Source organism: Gymnogyps californianus, chromosome 5, assembly GCF_018139145.2.
Source record: "Gymnogyps californianus isolate 813 chromosome 5, ASM1813914v2, whole genome shotgun sequence".
NCBI lineage: Eukaryota > Metazoa > Chordata > Aves > Accipitriformes > Cathartidae > Gymnogyps > Gymnogyps californianus.
The window spans coordinates 33,294,255-33,310,758 of record NC_059475.1 but is presented as its reverse complement, the minus strand read 5'-3'; the positions used below and the strand labels follow the sequence as shown (position 1 = coordinate 33,310,758).

Here is a 16,504-nt window from a genome sequence, read left to right as displayed (position 1 = left end):
TGGAAACTTGTTTGCTTTTTGACAATCTTAGCCGCAAGACTTGATGATGATAACCCTGACCATGGCAGCTGGCTGTATACTCATTGTCCATGTGTTGTGGTGTCACGGTTCTAATGTTCATACTTTTTCCCCACACACGAGCTTTGCCATAATTACTCCTCTGTTAAACTCTTAATCCCTTCCACTTGATTTACCCCTTTTTGTTTTCTTCCAGTTTGCCACTTTGGAGGTGGCTGCGATTTGCTTTTTATTTTCCGGTCTGCCTTTGTTCTTTACCTTCTGTCCTCTCTGCTGCCTCTGTTCCCTGGCTCCCGCTTCACTTCCCCAGTGCCGAGGGCTCTGGCTGCCCCGCAGGGCTCCCGCTCCTGCCCGACGAGGTGGGCAGCGCGGATTCCAGCGGCAGGCAACCCCGCTGCCTGCCCCGCAGGACTTCATTTTGCCGGCCCGCTTCAGGGTGCTCTCCGGGTGCGGGGGGCTTCCGCAGCCCAGCTACCGCTTGCTCATCAAGCCTTCCTAACCGCGAACCACGAGCCCCTCTTCACCTCAAAAATCTTCCAAGAAGAGCTCGCTTTCCAGTATTTTTATTAATATTTGATACCACAGTATTATTTTTGAGGTGGTATCCCCCGGCTGAAGGCACGCTCGCGCCTGTTCCGGGACTCAGCCGTGGTCACCGTAACGCCGCCAACTCCCGCTGCTCCCGCGCGGAGCTGCGAGCACCGGCCCCTCTTCGGGCCGCCGCCCCGAGCACAGTGCCCGAGCCTGTGCCCCCGGGAGCGGCGAAACAACCACACAGGCGCTCCGCGGGTACGACCGGGGGCCCGAAGGGACCGAGGTGGCAGCACACGCCTTCCGCGGAGGATCCGGGCACGGCACCCCGGAGGCGCCCTGGTACCGCGGGCCGGGCCTGTACCGAGAGCCGCCGCGCGCCCCGCCTCAGCCGCCCGGCCAGCAGCTGCCGTACAACATGGCGGCGCGTACCGCCGGGAAAGAGGAAGCGTCCGCCACTCTAAGCCTCCCGGTGTGCGCGGCGACTACCCCGCGGGGGGTTCCTGCCGCCAGAGACAACCGTTCCGCGGAGACGCAGGTAGCGGGCGGGCAGGTGGGTGCCCCGGCGGGGCGCCCGTGGGCCGGGCGGCGGCGCGGCGGGGGCCGGGAGGGGAGGGGAGAGGTAGCTGCGCGCATCCCGGAGGCGGACCGCGCCGGCAGGTGCCCCGGCTGCCCTCGGCGCCTCCCGCCTGCTCGCTCCCCGCGGGGGCGGCACTCGGGCCTCTTCCCCGTAAAGCCCCGACCAAGCCTAAAACGGGCAGCGCCTTGCCGCTTCGCCCTGGTGCTGAGGGGAGCTGCGGCCCGCCCTTACCTGTCCCCATCCCGCCGGGCTGCGGGGCGGCCCAGAGGAGCGCGCTCTGCTCTCTCCGGGGGCGGCCTGCGGCGGCCAGGCCCCGGCCCCGTGTCCCCGGCCTGCCCCCGCGCGTCGCCCTCGGCCCGAGGCGCACCGCTGCCCCCGGGGCCGCCGCCGGCCGCGCGCCTCCCCATGGCGGGCGGCCCGGGCTCCCCGGCCCGGCCGGCGTCCCCGCGCTGGGGCTGAGCAGGGGGCGGTTTGTCTCGTCGGGGCTTCTCCTGCCGGGGCGGGATGGGGGGATCTGCACAAGCGGGCTGCCTGGGATCACAGGGCCGCGGCCTGCACCTGCATCCCCCCGGTTCCCAGAGAGGTGGCAGCTGTTGGACCGGGGCGGGGGGGAGGCCACAGGTGCGGCTGGCCCTCATTGCTTTCAGTCTTCTCGCTCAGTTTAAGAAGTGAGAGTAAATTACCTGTCACTTCACAAGCATTCAGGCAGGTGTCCGTGCCCACGCTCTGAATGCTGTTGGCAGTTGCACAGGGCTGCGGTAGCACCGACGCCACAGCTTCTGCTTGTGTCGAAGAGCGCATAAGGGCAGACCTTTAAAAATAACGCGGTGGGCTGGGGAGATGGGGATGCAGGGGCAGGATTGATTTCGGTTTGCTGAAGGGGAGCTAAGCTTTTGTATGACAGAGGGAAAGCTATGTTATAAATAGACACTGCTTCTTTAGGGCTTTTCAATGCCTGAAGAGCCATTTGACGTTAGTATGGATGTGAATGTAATGGACAATGCCTATTATTTACTAATGCATGAATAGACATGCTTATTCTGCAGTAATTTCGTCTTGTCCTTGTTTGGGTTGATCTGGTTCCAAACTGAGCTAAAAGATGTTGATAACAGCCCTGACTAGTTTATTTTTGGAATATCAGAGTTTGTGGAAGCATCCAGTTGCACCAGTATAAATCAATGGGTTCCCTTTAAGGTTTTTGGTGGTGTGATCAACAGCAGCTTGTTACTGTCTCCTGTTACTGCCCAATACAACACTGCAGCAGTCTGTCCCCTGACCCCCAGTCTATCAAAGTGGGACCCCGTCCTTTTTCTGTCAGAATTGCGAGTTGTGGCTAGAACCTTGTTATGATACCAGTGGGTGTATTTAATACCTCTAAACACATTTCACTAAGTTGTCTTTAACTTCCACCTCTCTCATTTTTCTTTGCAGGCCATGATAAAATCCTACAATGCCGTTTTGAGTGGGTGAAGTGAAGGGGGGAAAAGGGGTGTTAAAAAAATGCCCAAGCAAACAGCAGTGACGATTACTTTGGCGACCCTGCTGGGTGTTGCAGTGGGGGGCCTGGTTTTGTGGAAAGCAACCCAGCGTCGGAAAGGAAAAGCATGCTGTAGTAGTCAGCGAGAGGAAGCAGTTATAAACTCGGGCGATGAGAAACTGATTAAGGCAGAGGATAAGGAGGTGCTTTCCTTCTTCAGATCTCCCACCTTTTCCTGGGTAGAGAGGACCCTTGGTGCAGACATAGTGATAGTTTCAGAGCAGGAGGAGTGGGATCGTGTTGAACCTTTGCTGAAGAAGGAGCTGGAGAAGTGGCCAGTGCTTGGAATTGATTGTGAGTGGGTGAGTGATCAAGAAGCGCCTCTCATTTAGATTGCAAATTGCAATGGGAAATCATTGAGGGTGGAGTGGTTCCTTTGCTTAAATGAATACAACAGGACTGACTATTGAAACTGCCTGTGTGATTAGCTGTCATGACAGCAGTGAAGTAGCTGCTGATTTTGATTGTTCTCACATTTAAGTGTGCTGACTGTAAGTTTTTAATTCACTAGTTGTATTTGTTTACTGAAATCCTGTGATAAATCGACTGTGCTAAACACAGTGATAATTGTATGGCTAAATATAGCATTATGTGTTTTATATGTAATATGTTTTATGTGTATGTAATATCTCTTTAAAGGTGATTTAATAGAAGTAGCTTGGGTTTACACTATTTTAAATCCAGCTACATACTTAAGAAACAATTTCTTAAGGAAAATAAATCCAAAAAGGACGATAATACTGATACGTAGATATAACTCACTGGGACTACCAGAAAGCAAAATTCCTCTTCCGCTTGTACAATTGTCTGTGTGAACTCTCAAAACAGGCTTTGAGTCATTTATAAAGCCTGACTTTGCCATTATTTTGGCTGGAAATTTATTCACCCCACAGTCATTAGTATAAGCCACAGTTAAACAATGTGTTTGCCATAAACATTTATGTAGTGGGTGGCTTTGTGCTGATGTGGATTAAGAAATGTGTCTGATTTCTTCTCATAGCTCAGCTATGAGGGAGAAGGGTGAAAGGGGGAAAGTTTCTCTTGTAGGAGTGTGGCAAGAAGTAGCTTGGGGACAGTAATACTGTGAAACAGGTCACATAATTTGCAGTAAAATTTGAGAGACGTGTAACAATACTTGACTGTATAAACTGATGGGTATTTCCTGTCTTCAGTGGCCTCTTTTGCAATTTGTTCCAGCTCCAGTATTGCTAATAATACTGTAACCCAGACTCTGATTTTTGTCTTTATTTCAGGTATCTGTGGAGGGAAAAGCAAATCCTGTATCGCTCCTACAGATGGCTTCTTTCAGTGGCCTCTGCATTCTTGTTCGGTTGCCCAGGCTTGTTGCCAGTGGACAGACTATCCCAAAGACCCTGTTGGACATCATGGCAGACAGTGCTGTGTTGAAAGTTGGGGTAGGATGCTGGGAAGATGCTTGCAAGTTACTTCATGATTATGGTCTTCCAGTCAAAGGGAGCGTGGATCTCCGGTATTTAGCCATGAGACAGCGGTGAGTGTCTGAAGACAGAGGCAGCTCTGTTTGAGGCATCATTTGAGTTGGAAATATTTTAAAAGTAGTTCGCATATGCTGAATGACACCAGGCAGGTAGGTCTGGAGTTCTCGGGGTGGTTTTAGAGGATAGGTGTTGACAGCTGCAGCCCAAGAACATGTCATGCTTCTATTCTATAGTCTTAATGGAAATGAAATCTTCATGAAGATTTAGTCTGTTAGTCTTCTCATGCAATACCCTTATGGACTTTTCTGAGTATCATGCTTCAGCTTTTAAGAAGTCCAGGCACAGTGATGTAACGCAGTAAGAGTGATCACCATGTCAACAGATGTTTGAATACACTGCCTAGAAGTATGGGATGAATGTGCCAGGGGCATGTAAGTGGAACTGTTGAATTACAGGATTTCTTGCAAAATGACTAAATAAACCAGCTCTAATTTTCTCTTTTAATAACAATGCTTCCACGGAGAGGTTACAGTTATGATGCCATTTTCTCATCCTTCCTTCTTCCTGAAATAAAATGTTTTACTTGGGAATATTCTTCACGTACAGTATATGTATGCCTGGGTGTGTTGTTAGTGATCTGGGGCATGGATTTGCTGACCTGATGGTGACTTCTTAGCACTGAGGATGGACTTCTTGTCTCTAGTGGCCAGGATTCCTCTGAGTCATTCCTGGCTCTCATGCTCCTCATGAATCGCTGGGGCAGACAGTCCATCACTCTATGATAGACCTCTTTAGTTCAGTAGTGGGTAGTTCAGAGCCAGACACTTCAGCCTTAAAAGTTACCGACTCCTAGCCTTGCCTGTTTTCCATATTGCCAGCACTAGATAATTACTAAATCTAGAAAGGACATTTTAGTGGAGGGGAGGAAGAGAGCCTGTAAAGCTGACAGGCAGTTGTGTGCTATTTGAGTGGGAGTCATGCCTCATGTGCATTGTGTTCTGGCAGGTTCAGGGTGTATGAGACCATCTGAATTTGCATGGGTTTATAGTTTCGTTTTTAATATGTTTGTTTCACTTTCTTTGTTAAACTGAAGGAAGGATCTACTTCACAACTGCCTGAGCCTTAAGTCTTTAGCTGAAAAAGTCCTGAACTGCCCGCTTGACAAGTCTCCTCATGTGCGTTGCAGCAACTGGGAGGCAGAAGAACTGACACAAGATCAGGTGTGTCTTCCACTTCAATTCAGTGTTTTGGGAGGAAAAGCATCCTTCTTAATAGAGAAGAGGCATTACAACAGGGAGATCTGGGCCTTCTTTGAATTCTGCCTCAAAACCTTATGTGTGATGGTGTTCTGAAGTTAATTTCAGACTCTGTGCCTGCATTTCCCTCCTTTTTGGTGAAGATACTTTTCTGCTGTCCTCCCTGGATTCTTGACCCTTGTTTTCCTTTAGTCCTGAAAGATCCTATAAGGAAAGACCCCTTGAAGAAGTGTTTGTGCACCCAAAACCTCACCTTTTTATTATTTTCTTTCCTCCAATCTATAGCAGTCAGTGCAATATTAGAGAGAGACCCTGGAAACCTTGTTCACTATCTTTAGACCATTATGGTTTCCCTGATTGCTCACTTTCTTCAGTCATGCTGCAGATGTCTACAAAATCAGTGACCGGTAGAGGGAGTGACAGGATAAATAACTGCACTGACTATTCATAGACAGTATATCAAAAGGAAGCTTTTTATTAGTTAGGGAGGGCTTTGTGGGGCAGGAGGTTGTTTAAGGCCTGACTGACTTGAATTTTTTTCAGTCCATTGCAGTTCCTGGGGGCACCCATGAGTATTTCAAGTCTGACTGACCCTAAAAATATGGGGTGTGGTGATGTTATGAAAGTATCACTCAACTGCCAGAACTTTGTGTGAACTTCAAAAGGAAATAAATCAAGCTTCTGGCTTTGCTGTACGAAGTGTTAAAGACTGATAATGTTTGGGAGTGTTTGCTGTTTGTCAGTATCTTGATGTCTACGCTTTTCTGCAGGTTCTCTATGCTGCTAGGGATGCCCAGGTCTCAGTGGCTCTGTTTCTCCATTTGCTGGGATTTGCCAGCCTCCCTGCTACATCTGAAGGTGAAAACTCTGTCACTGCTTGGGAAAAAGCACTGGGTAAATGCCGGGGCTTGGTGGATACCCCATTTAGAGGAAGAAGGAGTGGCAGCACAGGAGAGGAAAAGAGTGGAGAAGGACGCTCCCCTCAGAAAACAAAGAATCGGAAATCTTCGGTGAATGGCCAGCCCTCTGGCGGTCAGCAAGTGAGAGATCCACGGAGGCAGAAGCGAAAGCCTCTGGGAGTGGGATATTCTGCACGGTAAGTCTATGAGCACATTTTACTCTTTGCACCGCAGATGGAAAACTTTGAATGATGCCTCGTGCTCTATTCATTAAACAAAGTGGATAATACGAGCTAGGAAAGGAAACACAAGAGCTAACAGTCATGGGAGCCAGATCCTGTTTCCGATTTCTTCATTTCCCTCTAGGTGGTATTGAAAGCAGGGGCAGCACTTGGATCTGTACTAGGTCATGAGCAGGTTTGAGGGCTTGTCTTCAGCTTTTGCCCTTCATTCTCCTGTGGAGGCATTAGCTGGAGAGCAGAGTCCCAGCAGGAGGTGGTTGGCTGTCCGGGTCCAAACAGCTGTTCACTGTTTTCTCCAGGGAAGAGGTGGCAACTGCATAGAGCTTGTCCTTTCAGCGGGATCTGCCTCGTGGACTGCTGTTCGTACTGTGCTGCCCCAGGTTGCTGTGGTCACAGAGACGTCAGGGTACTGAGCAGAGTTGAAAGCTAAGGTTAGGAGGGGTGAGACACACTGTGAGGTGCCAGAGGGCACAGGAAGCAACAGTCTGTGGCAGCATCAAAGCACTGCACTTCTGTGTTGGCCAGGGAGAGAGAGGAGGGAATGGTACTACTTTGGCCTTGCAGAGGCAGCTGTTGCTGAATTCAGGATCCCCATCTTGCAGGCGATTTTGTGGAGCAAATCCTAAATTCTTACGGCCTTTTGCTAATGAGCGTTCAGTTGTTTTAATTAAAAACAAATTGGAGAAGTCTCTTTAAGCTCAATGCAGTGGAAGATGTGGAGAGCTAGTATGTTTGGTTTTGTTTGGATACAGTCTAATAAAATGTATCACTGGATGTAGGAACTAAAATTGTAATTACCATTTGGAAAGAAAACCAGTCATTTTAGTATTTGTTTTCTCCTTTTCAAGTTTATTGGATTGGCAATGGAGACATTTTAATGTAGTCAATAATATTGATTTAATTAGCAGTCATTAATGGTAGTGTGTTGTACACAGCAAGTCCTTCCAGATTTATTTTTTTTTAGTTGGATCTTGTGTCATACAAAACAGAAGGACTGCACCTCATGGGAGGATTAAAATTTAAACAAAATTGCATTCCAAGCTAAATTGAGATCTCCCCATGTTTGTTTATTTATTGTTTTTAACTGCGCTTGACTTCATGAAAGATCCGTAGACTCACTGTTTTTTACAGTATCTCCAGCAGTGTGGCTCTGATCTGTAATAAGACTGGATGTGATATCAGAAGTCCTTTTCCACTCTTCCTTTCTATAAGCCTGTTTAGTTTTGATGTTTATTCATTTAGAGCTGGGAAGTACTCAAATCAGCTGAACTGCTGATGCTCAGTGGAAGGAGACCTCCTGTATCATTATTGTTTTGTTGGGCTTTTTTCCCCCCATGGACCTCAGAAGAAATCCTTTTGTCAGATTACATAGTCTGTGAATCAACCTTTTTAGCTGGTAGAGCTCTGCTGAGTACTTATTTATACGATCTTGCTGGCGAGCAGAAAGGAAACTTTTCCACAGTGTATTGTGACATGTCTGTATACCTGGCCAGTTCCTCCCAAGTGCTCCCCGAGCCCAGCCTGCTCTGCTCTTCAGTTTTGTTTGAAGAAGGTTGGCAGAGTAAGGAAATGTTTTCTGCAAAACGGAGCCCTTCCACACACTGCCACAAATCACCAGAGATCGCTCAAGCAGGACTTTTCACCGCTGACTAAGGTTAGGTGCCTGTGTTTCAGAGGGCCTCAGCTCAGCTTTGTTGTTCCCATGGACTCGTGTGTTTGGATTCTGAGTGCTGCAAGAGCCTTTTTGGAGCATTTCTCTTGGATGAATGAAGTAATTGCTGTTCACACTAAATTTTAGAAACATCATCTTAATAAAACATTAAAATACGGCCTTAGGCAGCTGATCCTTGAAACTGCCTTGCCTGTAAGTTGACACTCTCTTTTAGCTTACTTTTAGCTCGTCGTCCTTCTTGACTTCAATTCTCTTTTGTTTTCTAATGTAATTTCTTTTTGAAAATGCTGTCATCATTGATGGCATCTCTTGAAAACTGGGCTTCAGAGTTGCAATTCTGTTGGCAGCAGGAGAGCAAAGATACCTTACCTGGGGTTGGTGAACCCCAGGTAAGTTTTCAGATGTTCTGCCTCCCTTAGCAGCAGCTTGTGCGGTGTTCAGCAGCCTTAAGTGTGTGTTTAGGGGCACTCCTGTGATTTGGAGGAGGCTGCATGAATTGTAGTGACTATGAGAGCCACACATGGCTATAGAGAGCTCTGTTTCTTTGGCATGCTGTTATAGTTGCTGTAATACTGCCCTTGTTTCATAGAAAATCTCCGCTGTATGACAACTGCTTCCTGCATGCACCAGATGGACAGCCCCTCTGCACTTGTGATCGCAAGAAGGCTCAGTGGTATCTGGACAAGGGGATTGGAGGTAAGCATACCAATTTTCCTGTTGGCATTTGAAATACAGCTTTTTTTTTTTTTTTTTTTTTTCCTTCTCCCCTCCTTGTTACTTAGATAACTGGGCATGAATTTTTTGTATCCTTTCTTATTGGAAATTCTGTTGGGGATTCACTAGGATGACTCCTATGTTTTAGCATTGTTATTTTAGCTTTCAAATACAAATTTGTCTTGAATATTCTCTATTTGCCTTTACCCTTTCAGAGCTAGTTAGCACAGACCCATTTGTTGTGAAGCTGCGGTTTGAGCCTTCAGGACGTCCTGAATCTCAAGTTGATTATTATCTGACAGTCAAAGAGAACCTGTGTGTTGTATGTGGCAAGCGAGAATCCTATATCCGGTGAGTTGTTTAGTGGGATAGGAGAAAAATGCATCTTTTAAAACAGTACTGAGGTCTGCATCTCGTTTGGCATCCAGAAGCTTGGTTAGTGGCCTGAAACATCATGCTTGTTCACATCCTGGATGGGCTATCACTGTTGGAGTGCTTTGTAGTCATATGTGTCTGGGTAAGTTTGACACTGAATAGGCCAGCCTTTCCTCTTCTTACAGAGGCAGGAGGTATCGGTCCTTGGAGAGAACAAAGCATATGGAACATGTATGTGCTGCAGTTTGAATGACAGGGGGCAGCAGTATGCCAACATACACTGTTCTGGTGGCATCCCCTTCTGAAAATAGCTGTACTATTCCTTCCACTACTTAATCCTTATGTTTTTGAAAGGTTTAGGTGAGCCTGAAGCCCATGAGGTCACAAAGGGTGAGATTTTTGTCTTTGTAGCTGCTACTGTTTAGCTGAGAGATATGCTTCTCATAGTGCATTGCTTTGTTTTTTTTTTAACAGTATGAATCACTTATTTTTTTTTAATTGAAAGTGATGAATTTTTGGAAGGGCAAAAAAAGAGAAATGCAGAAAACCTGTGGAGAGAAGTACAAATAAAAAGACATTGCAGAACCTATTGCTGCACTAAGGGTCCTGAGCCTAGTGATCTTTGTTTTCCTCGACTTTTAGTATTAGTTGGCCCTTTGTGGGCCTGGAAGAGGAGGACCTGGGGAGTAGCAGCTCCAGGCAAATGTAATGACCTGGCTGGTTTCTCTTCCCTAGGAAGAACATTGTTCCTCACGAATACCGAAGACACTTCCCCATCCAGATGAAGGACCACAACTCCCATGACGTGCTCCTACTCTGCACGTCCTGCCATGCCATCTCCAATTACTATGACAACCATCTCAAGCAGCAGCTGGCTGAGGAGTTTGGTGCCCCCATCGGCTCTGAGGAAGGCGTGCGTCTGCTGGAGGACCCTCTGCGCAGGCAAGTGCGCTCGGGGGCCCGAGCCCTGTTGAATGCAGACAGCCTGCCTGACCCCCGAAGGGCAGAACTTCTGCAAAGCATCAAGGACTTCTTTAACACAGAGGCAGTCACCCCAGAGATGCTCGAGGAAGCAGCTGGTCTGGAAACGAGGTATAACAAGCCCGTCAGTAGATGTAACATTTTAGTCATTTATATTGGCACATAAGTTCAACAAAAAGTTGTCTACACACAGAGCCTGGGGTAAATATTACTGCAGCAAAATAAAAGAAAATCCAGCAGGATTTGCAGAGCTGAGGATCACACATGCTGACTTCCCTCTGCTGCCTCCCCCCCCCCCCAAGCTTTTTAATGAAAATAAGATAAAACCCATTGCTGGTCTCCTTGGGATACTGATGTATCTTCTCTAAAATAATGGTGTCAAGTTAAGGAGTGTCTGAGACTACTAGGAGTTGATCTGCATGAAAAATGAGCCTCTAAAAGCATAACTTTATCACTTGTATAAGCCTGCAGAGTCTGGATTTATAGTACTTTGATACATTTAACTAGAAAGCAAGGATAGGAAGAAGATAATTGTTTGTGCTGTAGCCTAAGGCTCTAAGCAGACAAGCGCACTGTGCATTTCTTACTGTGTGTTTGTTTTTGTTTACCCCCTTCTCCCCTCAAGCCAGCAGTGGTCTGTGAACTGCAGCTCTTGTTTATTCCCCTCTTTCCCTTTCTCTTCCAGCAATCTCCTTCTGTTCTTGCTCTCCATCTTCCCCTCCACTATTTTGTACTTCTTTTGAAGGAAGATCAGGGAGGGAGACTGAAAGACAGTCATATCCGAAGTCTCCCTCCTCCTCTTTCTCAAAGCCTCCCCAAATATCTTTTCTTAACTAGTATCTGATCTCTGTCTGCATGAAGTCAGTATTTTCTCCTTGTTATGCTCACTGTTGTTTGTAATGTGCCAATGTTATAACTCAGAACCTATCCAGGCAGGGAATTGGGCTGGATCAGGGCTCTAGAGTGTCATATGGGTCTTGCCTTGAGAAATTTGCAGTCTGTCTCCTGAGGAGCTTGTAGTGGACCTTGAGAGCTTTGTTTAGTATTGCTATAAAAGAACACTTTCTCAGTTCAAAGAAACCAGCTTCCCAGTTCCAGAAGGGAGTCTGGCATTGAAGCAAAGCTTAAAACTCTCCCTCTTGGTTAGCTTACCATGTGTCTGTAATAAAACTCCGCAGCTGAAAGTATCTTCAGTGTCTTGCTGTTCATTGGAGACAGGTCTAGATTCTGACAGTGGGCTTGTATGAAAATAAACTCTGCTTGTGTCCTGGCAGGATCTGCAATGAGAGCTACATGCCACATGGACTGAAGGTGGTGCAGTGTTTTGCTAAAGGAGGCCTGCGCTCCCTTATGCAGTTGGAGAGACGCTGGCGGCAGCATTTCTTGGACAGCATGCAGCCCAAGCACCTCCCAGAGCAATGGTCAGTGGACCATAACCACATGAAGCTGATCCGAAAGTATGGGGAGGATCTTCAGATCGAGCTGTCGTGAAACTAACTTCCTGGACTCTAGATAGTGTCTAATGGACATATGTAACCGAAGGTGGAAGGACTGTTTTTATTTCTATGTCTCCACTAACATCTGGGCCCGGGTTTGCAAACAGACAGCAGTAGATCTGCCAGATTTGGCATTTTATAGAGTTAAATTCATTGACTTGAATTTTCAGGTGGTTTGGAATTTTTAATCCTAGTCTGTCACTGACTAGTTCAGTGCAAGACTGATATGCTAAGGGAACTTGTCTTCTCAAAGTGACTATGGAGAGTTATTTTCTACCCCCCAGGATGTCTGATGCCTACAGACTGTCTCTCTTAACACAGAGCACAATATGTGAACATTTCCAGGTTTTCTGACAGATAAAACTGCACCTTTGGCTGCACCTTGAGAGTCTCCTGATAAAAGTCTTTCTTTGCTTTCAGTGCAGTTGTATTCATACGAGTTCTTCTCAGAGAAGACTCCCTGCCAGAGAGAGATTCCTTGTTTGGAAGTGGCAAAGAAACCTTACCTTTTTTTGCAAATTCTGAGCTGTATCAGCATTGCAGATAGGCCTCAGTGAGTTTCCTGGTGAGTGAGGTGCCTGATGAGAAGCAACACTCTTTGACTCTGGCAGTATGGAAGGACCCATGTCAAGTCTTTTCTTAAACAGCTTCTGGCAACACAGAGTCTATTAAAAAATATTCTTTCCTAATTCCACTTGTTTATCATGAATAGCTCTTGGTGGGTACCTTTTCATATCAGACTGAAATGAGGTCAGGTGTCTTAAAAAGGATGAGAGGAAACAAATGTCATTTAAAGACCAACATCTTTTAAGAGGTCAGACCATGTGTGGCACAAAACTGGAAGATCTGGTGTTCTGTTCCTGGATTTGACGTGTGTGGTGGTGAGCAGGTCATACTCTCTCCATGCCTGTTTCCCTGTCTCTAAAATGGGACTAATAATACTTAACTATCTCACAAGGGTGTTGTGAGGCTTAATTAATTCATGTTTTTGTAAAATGCTTTGAAAATATAAGCTAGTGTGTGCTAATTATTACTGTTGTTTTTTAAAATGTGCTGCTGTCTGACTTTCTTAAATAGTCATGTTTTTTGCCTGGTGCTAGACCTTAGTTAAATATAACTTTTTAAAAATACATACCCCTTTGTGAAATCACTTTTGATGATTTTGATTGCATGAGATGAGTGTGCTTCTCCTGAATGATGAAGCTGTGCTCGACTTTTATAGGTCTCTGTAAAGAAGTTTCAGTAAAACCCTTATCATACTTCACACTACTGTGTATAGCGCAGTTGACCCATATTTTATTATAACATTTGGGCAGAATCCTGGACCTGCTGTGATCGTGGCTGAAACTCTCCCTTATCAGATAATTCAAGAAATTCACAGGCCAGGGGTGAAAAACCTGTTTGTAGCAGAGACTGTTTGAGATAAGTAGGAGCCATGGAGAAACGGTACATTAATGCCATCCCAGAGGAGCTGCAGTAGCAGCCTGAGCACAAGGAATCAAAGATTCATGATAAGTACTACTTATCACAGAGCTGCAAATGAGACCATTTTCATTATAAGGGCAATTTTATTCCTTTCCTGTACCACTGACAGGTCTTAACAAAAACTGATCTAGCCAAATGTGTTCTGTCTCTGTGCTCATTCACACAGCTGATTATAATCTCAGCAAGAACCTCCTGTCTACAGCAGCAGCTTGGATATAACTATTTCTTTCCAAAGCATTTTGAGCATGTGTTCAGATAGTGCTATCTATCTCCTGTCTTTAGTGCCATCTGATCAGGGTGGTGAGAGCTCTTTGCATGGCTCAGAAACTCCTTTTCAACGATCGGGAGTACAAGCTGTCCATCTCACTTCTTTGTTCTGCTTTGTTTTTTCTCCCTTTGTTCTGATGCAGGAACACCTGATAAAGCTGTCCTTGTTTAATGGAACCAATGGGCTGACCACAGGGCTGCTGTCTTTTCTGTTTGTTGAGACAAGAAAATGATGTTGAGACAAGAATTGGAGTACAGGTCCTCTAAATTTAAGGAGTCAGTGGTATCACTGAAGAGTTTTGTGGCGTTTTTTCCAAATCACTTGTTCAGAAGTAGAATTTTGCAAGGAAAACTTCATAAGTATTTTCTTAACTAAGATTCTTTGTTGTTTGTAAGCTATCCTTAACTTGCATGATTTTAAGTCAACCTGAAAGAGGAGGGGAAACGATATATTTATTGTGCAGAAATAGATTATTTTTATATGATTGATTTTAAATGTTCTGCCAGTCTATAGATAAAACTTTCTTATATGTCTTCATCGCTAGTTGTTACATTCAGTAAAAATTTGCTCTTTTACCAGACTTGCCACTATTGAAGCTCTTTTTTCCTTTTTCGCATGCCTGCTTTTTCGCTTCTTTCCCTGTGTCTCACCCTGTCCTTACAAGTCCATCGTTCCTTACAGTAACACCTGGACCTCACCCTCTGAGTGTCCCTTTCCAGTGCCTTCCCTGATCTGTCTGTCAGAGATCAGCCACGGAAGAGCCCGTGCTGGCAGCAATACTGTACTTCTAAGCAATGCGATAGCAAGTTTGCTCAGGTATATTTGAATTGTTGTTCTGAGGCTCTCGGTGGATTCAGGTGCTGTCCTTGGCCTGGTTGTGTTGGTCAGTCTTGATGGCTACAGATCTATGTTTTTTTAAGTAAAAACTTAGATTTTGCTCAACCTGAGCATTCATCTAGGTTGCCCCAAGTATCTTACCTGTACTAGGACCCTCCTGCACTAAACCATGCACATCTATTTTGTCTGTGGAGGGAGAAAATTGCCATGCCCCTCTGTGTGGGCTGGCTTTCACAACATGGGATTTTTCTTTCCGCCGCTTGTCACTTTACGTTTGTAAGTTTGCCCAAGGTACGCTGCCAGAGATGGGGGAGAGACGTTTTCCCTTTTACCTGGCGCTTGATGCCACCTACCTCAAACTGGTTCTTGCAGGTTAGTGGGGAGCACACTCCAGCTGCTGAGGTCCCCAAACCTGTCTTGGTTTATGAATTCCCTGCAGAACTTGTCTCCATCCTTTTTGTTTCAGACGTTTTGCCCACGTGAAATGGATGTGCTTTTCTAAGAATACAACTGGGTACATGTTTCCAGAGACACTCCTCTGGAGCGGGAGTACCAACAGCCCCTGTGGTAGGCTAGCTTGCCTTCCCTCATGGGCTACAAACTGATTTCTGTCTTCCCAAACACTACAGTTTGCCTTTTTCTTGGCTTTGCAGTAACTTAGACATTATTGCAAGGTGCAGGAATTACCAGCCGAGCAGCATTTTTGATAGTCTGGCAGTCGGAGGTGCAGTAAGTGCTGCGTTTCTGAGCAGACCATACATGACATGTTAATTATGCTGCTGACAGACTTGGCATTGGCAGTGCCTTGGTTTCCCTCCTTTGACAGTCTATAAAGGTCCCAGCTGTCACATCCATGACTGACAGACAGGACTGAAGAAGACATACCCCCATAGGCTTCTTGCATTTTTCTCTGTTTGGTGGTCACTAATGGCAGGGATGGGAAGCTATCTTCCTGTTGCACTTCTATTGCTCTGGCTCCCTAGGGAGTATCTGAACTCTGCACTGTCTGTAACGTGGGTTTGGTGGTTTTTGTTCAGTGAAGGCAACGTGGTTAGCCTTGAGAAGTGCCTCATTGCCCTGGCCCTGTGCCTAAATGCCTTTGAGGAACTGGGCCTTTTGCACGGGCAGGGGAAGCCTCTGTAATAAGGAGTCACCAGGAGCCCTTGCCAGTGTGCAGTGTTCTGTACTGATTTAGAGGCACCTCCAGCCTGAACCAGTAGGTCAGTTCCCATCGCTGCTCCTTGATCTCGTCCTTCCTTCAGGCCTCCACAGCAGTGCAGACCTATACTGCCTTCTTCATTCCCACAGTCTGACCCAAACTGTCATCCCCTTGATGTTCTTTGGGAATAAGGGCCATTTTAGAACCGTTTTTCTCATTTCTATGTAGCGCTGTGTTATTGGCACGAGGGCTTTTCCCCACCCTCGGGCATACATTGTTCTGGAGAAAGGGAGAGGCAGTTTGAGGTAAGTGCAAAGAAGACGTATCCAGCTTTCTCTGTGAGTTACTAAGGGAGCCACGGTGTGCCCTCTTGTAGTAGCCCTGTATCAAGGGAGTTTTGTTAAATGCTTTTACAGGTGGAGAGGGTAGTGCAAGAGAGCCAACGTGGTTAAGCTTAGTAAGGGAAAAAAACCCCAAAAAGCCAAATAAACATGCATCAACATAATTTCCTATATTCAAAACAGATTCCTCTATCACACTGAATTCCACCATGAAGAGCAGGCAGCTCTGGCAAGGATTTTCTGCACCAAGGTTAGCGCTGCATCCTCTCTTCCCACTTAACTATCACGGTGCTTGTTTCTGCCTTGAATTAGCCAGCATGATACTACCTGGGGTCTCAGTGGTGTGGGTCGCCAGGAAACAGAGCAAAACCATCTTTCTTTTATTATTTTTCTTTGCAAGCTATTGGATAAGTTCAGTTTCTGAGATGGGGGGAGTAAAGAGAACTGAAAAAAAGAGGATGGAGGCTTTTACTGTAAAATAGAGATGTCATCTTCAGATAACAAGAAACCATTTCCGTGTACAGGAAAAACTCCAGCTTCAGCTATAGATGATATAAAATACGGCCTCTATCTTTCTTTGCTTAAAAAATTGAAAGATTGTGCAGTGGTTAAGGAGCAAAAAAGAGAAGACATTTATATATCTCAGCACCAATGTG

At 46.1% G+C, this 16,504-nt stretch overlaps 1 protein-coding gene across 2 annotated transcripts; it reads left to right on the top strand.

The window, feature by feature from the left end:
* The first annotated feature begins 1,052 nt into the window (after positions 1 to 1,052).
* Positions 1,053 to 12,926, top strand: EXD2 (exonuclease 3'-5' domain containing 2). 2 transcript variants are annotated; one of them, XM_050896783.1, is made up of 9 exons: positions 1,053 to 1,087; positions 2,561 to 2,968; positions 3,920 to 4,176; positions 5,217 to 5,343; positions 6,150 to 6,475; positions 8,782 to 8,888; positions 9,122 to 9,257; positions 10,017 to 10,373; positions 11,537 to 12,926. In XM_050896783.1, exons 2-9 carry the CDS (start codon positions 2,630 to 2,632, stop codon positions 11,751 to 11,753), a joined length of 1,866 nt encoding a protein of 621 aa, XP_050752740.1. In that variant the 5' UTR covers positions 1,053 to 1,087; positions 2,561 to 2,629; the 3' UTR covers positions 11,754 to 12,926. The 2 variants fall into 2 exon arrangements, with proteins under 2 accessions (XP_050752740.1, XP_050752741.1); XM_050896784.1 differs by having other exon boundaries at positions 1,077 to 1,087; positions 2,827 to 2,968.
* Positions 12,927 to 16,504: the final 3,578 nt, after the last annotated feature.